The sequence below is a fragment of the Nesoenas mayeri genome, assembly GCF_963082525.1.
Source record: "Nesoenas mayeri genome assembly, chromosome: 17".
In the NCBI taxonomy this organism is placed as follows: domain Eukaryota; kingdom Metazoa; phylum Chordata; class Aves; order Columbiformes; family Columbidae; genus Nesoenas; species Nesoenas mayeri.
Window position 1 is genome coordinate 11,249,336 of NC_137565.1, and position 11,073 is coordinate 11,260,408.

Consider the following 11,073-nt stretch of genomic DNA (forward strand, 5'->3'; position numbering starts at 1 on the left):
ATTTAAAAGGACAAAAAGCGAAGGGACTCCAGATCCACACCTCTAGAGGTAAAGATCACATACAGAAACGGCCCGTGCCCCCCTCCCTCCCTTCCCAAACGCCCCTTTCCCACCGCACACCAGCCAGAAGCCCGGCAGTGAGAGGCTGAAGGGCAAAGCAAAACCGCTACGAGCGCGGAAAGTGCGCGGAGGGGAGCGGGCTCAGGGGCGTGCGGGAGCCAGTGCCCCGGGCCCAGCCCGCGGGGGCAGAGCCGCAGCTCCGGGGACCATTTAAGGCTTTTCTCTTCCCCTCCTCCTTCCCCCCCCACCCCGTACTGTTAGTTGAGTTTTTTGGTTTTGTTTGTTTGTTGTTTTTTTTTCCTTGGGAAGTGCCGGTTATCCACTTTTTGATCGATTTCCCTCCAGCTTGGAGTGATTATTCCCCCTTGAGCTGGCAAAGTTACGGGGGGAAGGCAAGGCGCGGAGGGTTGAAATATAAAGCATATTTATTAAAACAAAGAGGGACCCAGCTACGGCAGCGCACATCAGCCCGGCCCCAGCAAGCCTCCCCGATGCTCTCCGCGTCCAGACATAATGAAGCAGATATAAAAATAATAATAATAAAAAAGGAGGTGGTAACGGCAAAAAAATATAACCCAACAACTACGAGCAATTGGTCATCCTTGGCTTCTAATTTTTTTTTCCCCTTTAAAGAGCTGCTGAGAAGAAATGGAGCTTGACAGAACCAGGCCGCGGTGGCTGTATGAAAAATGCATCTTGCCTTGCTAAAGTAGCACCAAGTGGGTTTGCGAAAGGGAGGGGAAAAATAAAAGGTGAGGAGAAGAAAAAAATAAGCCACCCTCTGCTTTTGTTCCAGCTTCGTCCCGGCCCCCCCAGCCCCACACACGGCCGCGGGAGCCCTGGGGAGAACAGACCCCCCCCCCACTTTCCCTGCACCCCGTGTCTCCCGAGGCCTCGCAGCTCCTCAGCAAAGACAATTTGTGTCTCACAATGCCCCCAGCCAGCCACTTTCGCTCTCCCTCGGTCACACACACACACAGATTACAGACACCGACGGACATACATGGCAATGGAAGAGCTGTTACCTTGCTTGTTGAATTCCATGCAATCAATGCATCTCCATCTATATAAAGTATGTGTATATTTTCCCCCTTGGCAATGGAAATTACAATGGGATCAGGCTTCTCGTGTGCATATTTCCTTTTATTTATTTATTTGCGGATCAGCATGTGAAAACCCAGCCTGGAAGAAAAAAATCTATCCAATGCAAGCCTGCTTGCCTGCTTCTCTCTCTCTCTCTCTCTCTCTGCTCTCTCCAAACACTTCCAGGTTGTCAGACGCACTAGAAAGGATCCTGAGACCAAGATAAAGCCCCCACCCCCATCCCTTCCTCAGCCTGATCTGGAAGATACAGATTCCTCACCCCGTACTCTTTCTACTCCTCACCTAGAAAAAAATAAAATAAAAAAATAAGAATAGTAATAAAAAAGGAGAGAAGGAAAGAGCGAAAAAAAGAAAACAGCACCCCCTTGGAGGAAAAAAAGAAAAAAAAAAGGAAAAAAAAAAAGTTTCGAGCGGGCCGGCAGCCGCCGCTCCTCCGGGCAGGTTCGCGGCGCTGCCGCCCTGGCTGCGCGGAGCCGTGCGCGGAGCGGAGCGCGGAGGTGACGTGGGTTCGTCCAGCTCCGTTCCCCAAGTGCCGGGACCCACTGCCCAACCAGCTGGGATCCTGCTCCGGAGAGACTCACTCTCACACAGCCCTCCCTCCCGCCCCCTCCCCCCCAAACCTCCTTTTCCAGCCTATTTTTCTGGCCGGCAAACAAGAACAAGGCACAAAGACAATCATCAAACTCTCCAGCAACCCTCCCCCTCTCCCTTACCTCCTTCCCCGCTCCCTCCCTCCCTCCTCCATCCATCTCTCCCAACCAAAGAGAAAATTCAGCGCCTGGGAATATCCCCCCACCCCTCCCCTCCCTCACCCCTTTAAATAAATCGCTGGCTCCGCTAACCTCGCACCACCCCCGGCTCCGCCACCCCCCCCGGCTCTCAAAGAGCAGCCTAGACGTGTGGATTTAGACCCAGCTCTATATTTGCTAGTGCTCACAGAGGCCTTTTGTTGAGGGGGTGGGAGGGGATCCCCCCCAAATGGACTCGCTTAATGGGCAAAAGCTAGAGGCGTGAGAGGAAATATGAAAAGCGGCGGAGTGGGACTGAAACCCAGGGATCGAGGAGCCCAGGGTGTGTGCGTGGGGTTGTGGCCCTTGTCCCCACTTCTAGAGGCAGCCAGGAACCTTTCTCTGCCCCTTCCCCATCCTCTTCCTCGCTGCCCGGCCGCCCCGTGGCCTCGCCGCCTCGGCCCGAGGGCCGCAGCCCCCGGAGCAATTTGCCGTCCTCAAATAATCAAACCGTCAGCGAGGAGCGGGGATGTGGGTTTATCTGCATCTTCCTTCGCTCCCTCTTGCTCCCTTTTTTTTAATGTATTATTTGGAGGGTAAAGTTGAATAGGTCAGCGCAGGGTAAACAGCCTCCCTGTCGCATTCTGCAGGCTGAAGAGAACCAGATTGGCGAGGCGGATTTTTGATAAGACTCGGAATAAATGGCATGGTTTAGATCTGCTCTGCCCATCCTCCTCCTCCTCCTGCCCCCACTCTCTTCTCGTCAGTGTATTCCGTTGTGTGTCCGTTCCCCCCCCCCCAAAAAAAAAAAAAGGAGAGAAAATCCTTCACTCTTTTCTGCCTTTCGGTCGTTCCCTTTATACATTTCGTGGAAGTTTTCAGCAAATTCCACCCTGACTCTCAGCTCTCGCAGGGCGCGATAGCACCGGAGCCCCCTCAAAGTTTGAGGTGAGGAAGCGAAAAGTCTAGGGGTGAGCGGCTATTGTGGGGGGTGGGTGCATGTGTGGGTGTAGTTTGGCATCTCTCAAACCCTCTCCATGTGCACGCCAGTTCAAACAGCTACTTGAGAAGAAACAGCCAACAGTAAACGGTTGCAAATAAGAATAATAAAATAACTGCACTTGTAGCCACAAGGAATAAGCCAGAGAACGCTACTTAAACAAACAGAACAAAGCTTGTCCCATATTTCATTATTTTTAGAGGGGAAAGGAGCCGTGGAGCCCTTCCAAACACAAACAAACGAGCGAGCGAGCAAACCGAACGATTCTTCCCCCGCGGGGAGGGCGGCGGGAGCAGCCCCGGCTCCGGCCTTGGGGCGAGCGGGCACCGTGCGGCTTTGCAAAGCCCTTCCCAACGCACGGGTGCTGCTCCGAAAGGTGCAAATCGAGAGGGGAAAAAGAAAAGAATGAAAAGGTATAAATAAAGCAGGCGATCACCGTGGTGCTGGGAAGCCGGGGAAGGAGCGCTGAGCGCGGCCGCGGTGGCTGCAGCCTCCCCGCACCGGCGAGCATCCTCCGAGGTGTTCGAGACCGAAAACAAAACCAGGATTTTTATCTTAAAATAATAAATGAAAGCAGCGAGGAGAAAGGTTTCTCGCAGCTTCTAGCGAGGGAGAACACGAGCTGCCTTTCCCTCGCCGGAAAGAAAGGCGAAAAGTGAAAATCTCTGGAGTTCGGAAGAGCGAACCCGAGCACGGCCGCTGCCTGGGAAAGCACTCACCTCTCCAGTGCCAAACTAGCTCTCAAACACCTTGAAGACAAGTCGAAAACGATGCAAATAAATCGAATTTATTTCCTTCTGCAGGTTGGGGGGGGTCAAGAAGGAGAAAAAAAAAAAAGGCAGCTGAGTAAAGGACGGCAAGTCCAGGCTCCCTACAACTGTAATGTCAAGGCAAAGGAGCCTTCCAGCTAGAAGCCGATTTGTGGTCTCAGACAAATTAAATATTACTGTTTATTACCAGTCATACTCCAATAAAATAAAGAGAGTTCAAGGCGATAGCTGCTATCTCACGAGCTTTGCTCCTATAGGACACGGAGACGTCACCAACCACGCAACTGGCCTATTCTGTCATGGTTGACTGCAGCAGTAATGGAAGGTTAATTTGTATTATTCTCCTCTTTTTAAAGCCCTATCAGTGAGATTCCGGATCTTTTTTTTTTTCCTCCTCAAATAAATCCATTCTGTTCAATGCAAAATCAATGAGCTTGTGTGCATGTAACCTCTCTATATAGATGCGTGCATGTATATATACACGTAAATATATATACTCACACGCCGAGACATACAACATACACGCATATATGCGTGTGTGAGGAGCCATATGTTATATATGAGTGTGTATCACCCAAGCAGGCATGGAAATTCCAGGAAAACCCCCTCTTTCTTGGAAAAGCGGAAAACCAGTAGCAAAGCTCCTGCTACACCAGGAGCAGCCCAGTCAATTCAACGGTATTGGCATTATTCAGTTGGGGTTTTTTTTAATAATGCCATTAGAGTGAGCAGGAAACTTGTCAAATGAATTCTCAGGAGCCTCTGGAAGAAAGTACGCTGGCCTATATATAGTAAATGATAACCTGGTTATTTGCAGAGATTCAAGTGTGCTTCGGGAAACAATTATTTTTGCTGATTAAAAAAAAAAAAAAGTAGTAAACCGAGGCGATTATTTGCCAAATGAGATTGACAAGTGAAGGAAAATCATTACCAAAAAAAATATAGGAAGAAAAAAGCAAAAAACGGACAAGTGCAGCCAGTGGCTGCAGAGGAACCGCCGGTGCTTCCCCGCATCCCAGGGCTCCCTCAACCTGGAGGGATTTTGGGATGCTCTCCCGGTCACTGCAGAAAGATGTCGGAAAGGAATAAGAAAAAAGGGAAAAAAAAAAAGAAAAAGAAAAAGAAAAAAAAACCCTAAAACGTTGTTTCCTCCAAAAGAAAAAAAAAAAAAAAAAAAAAAAAAGAGGAGGAGAAGGAAGAGGAGGAGGAGAAATAGGGAGAGAGAAAATAAAGAGGAACACCTAAGGAAGAGCGAGAAGTTCCTGCAGGAGCTGGACACTGCAGAGGGTGAGTGTTCCCAGCCCAGCTCCGGCCGAGGGGGCTGCAGGCAGCATTCCCCTCCCGGCAGGAAAATCCTGCTTGGATTCACCTCGTTTCCCCAGGCTGAGCTCTCCCGGCCACCACCGAGCTCTGCAGACACCCAGGGGAAGCCAGGCCCTGAGTAACACGCACCAGCAAGGATGGGGGGAAAAAAAAAGAGGGGGGGCCGGCGGGTCGGGGAGAAAAAGCCGCCCCTCGATTTGCCTCAGTGCTGGATCCAGCCGCGCTCCTCAGCTCGGGGTCGCCCCCAAATAACCGGGATGGGAGGAAAAACCTCCCCGGAGGACGATCGTGCGTGCACTTCACAACGCCTTCGTCTGCGGGGAGCCGGGCTGGCACTGACTGCCACGGCAGGATAGGACCTTCCTGCCGAAAATTTACCCCAAATCAGAAATAAAAGTGTCGTGTCCCCCCGCTCCCCGTGCCCCCTGGGGTACCCCCAGGTGGCTGCAGCCGGGGGAGGGGAAACCGCTTCCCCCCGCCCGCCCGGCGCCACCGGCCCCGCTCCGGATCCGGCCCGAGAGCCGCTCGCTCGGCCTCGGAGCTGAGCCCAAAACCGCTGCTGGATCCAAACACCGCCCGAGCGGGTGAAAGATGGGCAGCAGGAATGCCAAGACACGTATGTTTGCAGATGTATACATATCAATATAGGTGTGCATGTCTAAATGAGTCTGGACACACACAGTTTCCAAAAGCACACTCGCGATGACTTCTTGCTCAAGCGTTTAGGCAAATTTTATACCAGGAAGCTGAGCGTACAACATAAACGCGGGGGTGCAGAGATCTATAGATACGCGCGAATATACATGTATATATATACGCACACACAAACACACACATCACAAAACCGTGTGTACGTGGATCTGCGGGTGAGGAGATCGCTGCGCACACTCGCACAACCGCATCTATACAAGTGCAAGCCAGCCGTGCCCTGTATATTATACACGCCTGTGAAGCTTTACGTTTCATCTATGGTCTACATAGAGGTTTTGGGTGCGCACAAGCATCAGTCTGCCCCAGCCCTCTGCACAGCTCAGCGCGAGTGTGCGCAAATCTGCGCGAGTGGATAAATACGTGAACGCCGCCTATATATCGTACTCCATATACTCCATCTATATATGAGGTCCCGCATGCATAGAAATACCGGGACATCCATCAGCAGCCACGGAGCCAAACACCCACACCGCATACACTTACCTACGTGGGTGTGGTGGTACGTGGCTGGGCGGGGGGAGCCCGAGCCCTCTGCAGCCGCCCCGGGCTCGATCCCTGATGCTCAGCTCCTCGCCGCAGTCAGGGGCGCAGGATCAGGCCCGCGCATCCAGGGCCCCGCCGCCCTTTTCGGGGGCCGCGGGGAACCCCCGTTTTTGGGGGCCACATGGCCGGAGCCCTGCGGAGCCCCTCTCCCTCTCGCTACCTTTGGAGGGTGTCACTCACCCTAGAGGTTTCTCCTTTCAGGTTTTACCCTGGAGAGGTGGAGAAGGGGTGGGGGGGGTGGTGGCCGGGGTGCTGTCTTGCAGTGGGGTCGAGGTGTCAGCAGTAAGAAATAGTGCCGAGCATGAACTCACTCCCCCCTCTCCTCACACACACCCCCTTTAAAATCACGTCTTGGGGCGGCTTAACCAAACCGAAAAGCCTTTTGCGTTTCGTCCGCAGCCGGCGGCTCCTCGGCAGCCGCCCTACCCAGGGACGGGGCAGGGGTGCTGGCCGCCCCCACCTTGTAAAACATACACGCTTCGGCATTTTTGGCTTTTTAACTCCTTTTTTTGTTTTTCTCTTCTCTTGTAACACAGATATTTTCCACCCCCTTCCATTTTTAGGTAATTTACTTCCCCTCTCCGACCTGTTTTCTTTTATTTCTAACTGCCTTCTGTTGGCTGCATACCCACTTGAGCGATACACGCACCTGGGAGAAAACAAATATTTAACATAATCATCCTCTCTGGAAGCATTTTGCTCCATTCACTTTTTTGTTTGTTTGTTTTTAATTCCCTAAATTACTGGAGCAGTGAGTGACTGCATTGATTTGAGGGTTTATCAGCAAGATGTTTGTGTCGAAATAACGCCAATACAGTTCTACTCGTGCCAGCATTTCCATTACAAACCCCTGCATTTAGTGGTCTAGAATTCTTATGCTTAGACGAGCCTTCGGGGGTAGATACCTGAGTGGAGCTTTTCTTCTTCTTCTTCTTTTTTAATTACTCGTGAACAGTATTTTTCTTTAAAAGTTTGTGGTTTCGGGTCCTTTTTTCCCGCCCTTCTGGCTACTTTAAAAAAAAAAAAAAAGGCAATTAAAACCCGTTCCCCCCTTCCCTTCAGCCCATTAATTTTGGAGGCGAACTTCAGGCTTTAAAACAGTGACGAAAATGAACAATAAGCAGCCGTGCAGAGCTGCAGAGCCGGGCGTGGGCACAGCGCTGCCCTTCGGAGTCTCCCACGCGTGCCGTGGGCTGGAGGTCACTTTTTCTCTCAGATGGCAAACGGGAAGGGGAAAAGAGCGTCCCAAAATCAATCTAGGAGCATCCCTGAAGCAAAAGAGGTCTATTCGCTCTCCCCTTTATGCCTCCAAAATGGGATGTCCCCCAGAATTAACTGCAGCTAGGGGGAAGCCGGGGCTTGGCCCTTTCCTCAAATTTTCCCGTGGCCACAGTGCTGCCCAGGGCAAGAAGGAATTAGGCTGCTTTTCTCTTTTTCCTCCCTCTCAGGGAGTCAGTCCGGGTGATTTTTTTGGCACAGGGTGTCCATCGGATGCCCCTCCCCGATCGATGACTGATGCTCCCGGTGGAGAGGGACGCGTTATCGATACCAGAATGGAAAGGCTAATCTGCTCTTGCCAAACAGGGTGTCAATCAGGGCGTTATCTCGGGCCGAAGGAGAAAATAAAAGCAGATAAGGCCTTCGCTCTCGCCCTGGGAAGAAAGTTAATGGGGGCAAGAGGGGGAAAGTCTCCAGCGCCCCGTGCTTTTCCCTGAAAGTGATCTTGCAATGACCTTGAAGAGGGAGCTGGGGGGGGGGGCAGGATGGACGGGGGGCTTAGGTAGAGGGGCCCGAACCGAAAAGCTTTGAATCAATCGCTGAAAAAAAGCCCTTCACAAGGGACACCTGTACCGGTTCTTTCCTTTCCCCCCAGGGCGGGCAGGGCCGGTCCCGGCTCCCCCGGCGAGACCGGGGCGGGCAGCCCGAGGCACCTCCACAGCTCCCCCATCCCCGCAAACTTTCTTCCTCCCTTTCCTCCCAGCTCGTTTTTCTTTCTTACTTCCCTCCTTCTCAATCCATCTCACTCTCTTTCTTCCCTTTTTTCCGTTTTCTCCCCTTTTCTCTCTCTCTTTCCTTTTTCCCCTGCCCTAAATAACGCAGAGCGAAGGCGCGGCCGAACTTTTATGACCATATTATCATTTATATTCGTAGGACACCCACAAATTTTGGGAGCCGGGGGAGAAGTAAGTAGGGAGGGAGCTGCGGCTCCCCCAGCCCCGCTCTGCGGACGGGAACCGCATTAACCCGAGTTCGTGCGGGTGTCATGGGCATCCTAAAAAACATCGGGAGAAAAATACAGATTACGTGAATTACCTAAACAGGTCCTAAGAAGTATTTTTGTTCTCTTCAGAAATTGTTAAGTGCAAAAAAAATATATCCACAGAAGGAAGAGAAAAGGGGGAAAAATCACTTTGCCCCATATAGACACTTGCCCTTTGTGCCAGGTCTGGATGAGGCCGCAAGCTGTAAAGCTCAGGGCCCTGTGCGCTGCGCGGCCGCGGATGGTTCCGCAGCAACAAGGCTGCAAGAGAAATCTGTTTCCGAGGGGCAGAGACCCACGGGTGTGCGGGGAAGGAGCAGCGAGATTTGTGAGCAGTGGCGCTCGGCCGCATCCTGCTGCCCGCAGCGTGGGGGCTCCAATTCTGGGGGGTGCAAATAGCTTTCCCGGCGTGTTTTTCCACGCAAACAGAGGTGGGGAACTGGGCTGAGTATTTGGGTGAGAACAGATGCTGGTGTTAGCGTTCGGTTTGGTGAATTCGATTTTCTATGTTATAGACATAGGTACATTTGTACCTATTGCACCTATATTAAGCACTTGTGCTGGATACGTGCTTGTCTATTTTGATCTAGGTGGAGAAGCGGTTGTGGGCACAGAAAATCCTGCTTTCACCTATTTGAGAAATTATTAGGTGCTCATTTTGTGCCTGACTGAGTTTTGGGAGTTGTTCGTTTTGGGTTGTTTTTTGAGACAGACGTGTTTACCTGCTCCGGAGCCTGTCTGCAGGCTGCCAGCACGGGGACTGGGGATTAATGCCTTTGCGAGTACATTTTAGGTACCTTAGACTTGGAAATCGTTCATTTCCAACGAATAATACTTTTTAGGGAAAGAAAATGAAAGTCGCTCAAATCTCCGCACAAAACCCTGCGGCGGTACCTGCGGAGCCGAGCCTGGTTTCCCCACCGCGGCTGCCGGGTGCGGGGCCCGCCAGCCTTCCCGATCCAGAGCAGCCGCCGTTGAAGACAATACCTATTTTCTGTCATTAATAACTCGTTTCTTTAAAAAAAAAAAAATCTCGTTTGGATCCAAGATTGTTTTTTATGATTCAGTTGGACAAGACGGAACACATGTTAGTTTAAGCAGGTTCATGAAATAGCTGTAAATCAAATAAAGTTTACGAGTTTAGCAGGAAATACTGAAAAAATGAAGAAGAAAAAAATCCGCCGAGGCAGAAACCAGCGAAAATAGTTGGTGGAGTTTTGTCCTGCTCTGTGTTTCTCTCTGTTCTCTTGTGCATCTTGCCGATTAAAGGCCTTGAGACCCCGTGTTGGCGCCAAGTGGCATGTTATTAATCAGTTATCCCTAGGTTCAGTCCACATAAGAGAGAAATTTAATCACCAGAAACCAGACCCAACATAAAAGAGAAATCTAAAATCAATTCCCGCCCGTCCTCCCCCCCCCTCCACTTCCCCACCTCCGAAGCGATCAGAACGAGCAGAAGCAATCAAGATCTCGCTCCCTCTCTCTCTTAATTACAGCGGGAGAACTGCAAACTTCTCCGAGCTTTACCCCGCTTTTGGAAATTAAAAGAAAAAAAGGGGGAAAAAAAACCCCAAAGGACCCGCCACAACGCAACAAGTTTGTCCTTGATCTCGCTATAAAAACGTGATGGGGGAGAAATATCCCAGGCGGAGCCTTTTATAATGGAAAGGGGGGGAGGAGGAAAATCACACTTATCGCTGTTAAAATGATCTTTGAAGGCTCTAGAGTAAGGGCCCGTTGGGGAGGGGTCCCCCCACCCCAGATGCGGGTCGGGGTATCCAGCCCCCTCCAGCCTCTGCCTCCTTCCACCAGCCCAGGTTCCACTCGGGGGTGGGAATGCTGGGCGGGGGGGGGAGGGGGGGTGTCTCTCCCCAAAGCCATGTCCCCCCGCTTTCTTCCAAGGCCTTTTGGGTGGGAATGTCCAGGTCCCGGTTAGGCCGTGTGGGTAGGAGCAGTAATTCTTGGCCCTTCTCGCTGTCTCCATGACAGGGCGGCGGGGAAGGTCCCCTCCTCCGGGAAGGGACCAGGGGTGACAGCAGAGGAGAAGGGACCCAAAACATCCCATGCCTTCCCCAAAAAGTCTCCTTGAAACCTGGAGAAAGTAGAGCTCAGCTGCGGGAGGCACCTGGGCTCGGGCCCGCAGCTTCCACGCGTGTTTTGCGTGGGAGTAACACCCTCCACTCCCGTCGGGTTTCCACCCGCCTGCTAGACACGGCTGGGGTGGGGGGGTCGCGGTTGTCCCTCGGCTGCGGCTCAGAGCCGTGAAGGGCACACGGGGGAGGCAGACAGCCGCCCCGGAGCTATATTTGGAAAAGAATTTGGAAACTCTTCCAACAAATCTGTGCGAAAGGTACCGGCCCGATGGGAGAGGCTGCCCCGGGGGCTGCCCCTTCCCCTTGAGCCGCCCCCCCAGCTCCGAGGGCCACCCCGGTGGCAGTATCCTGCTCCGCACCCGCGTGTTTAATTCCTCGACAGAAAAACGACGCAAGAAAAAACTCCGGTGAGAATCTTTGCCCAAGCCCGAAGAGGCACAACTTCACCCCAGTCTACTCTCACCCGCGATAGCCAAGGTTT

General features: G+C 52.1%; 1 protein-coding gene across 1 annotated transcript in view; it reads right to left on the reverse strand.

Annotated features, from left to right (window-relative positions):
• The window catches only part of TBX5 (T-box transcription factor 5), a 39,210-nt gene extending 38,094 nt beyond the window's left edge, over positions 1–1,116 (reverse strand). Inside the window, exon 1 of the mRNA XM_080355291.1 lies at positions 1,086–1,116. Within this exon, the coding sequence (XP_080211417.1) occupies positions 1,086–1,104 (19 nt within the window). The 5' untranslated portion in view covers positions 1,105–1,116. The remainder of the gene's footprint in view (positions 1–1,085) is intronic.
• Between the last annotated feature and the right edge of the window lie 9,957 nt (positions 1,117–11,073).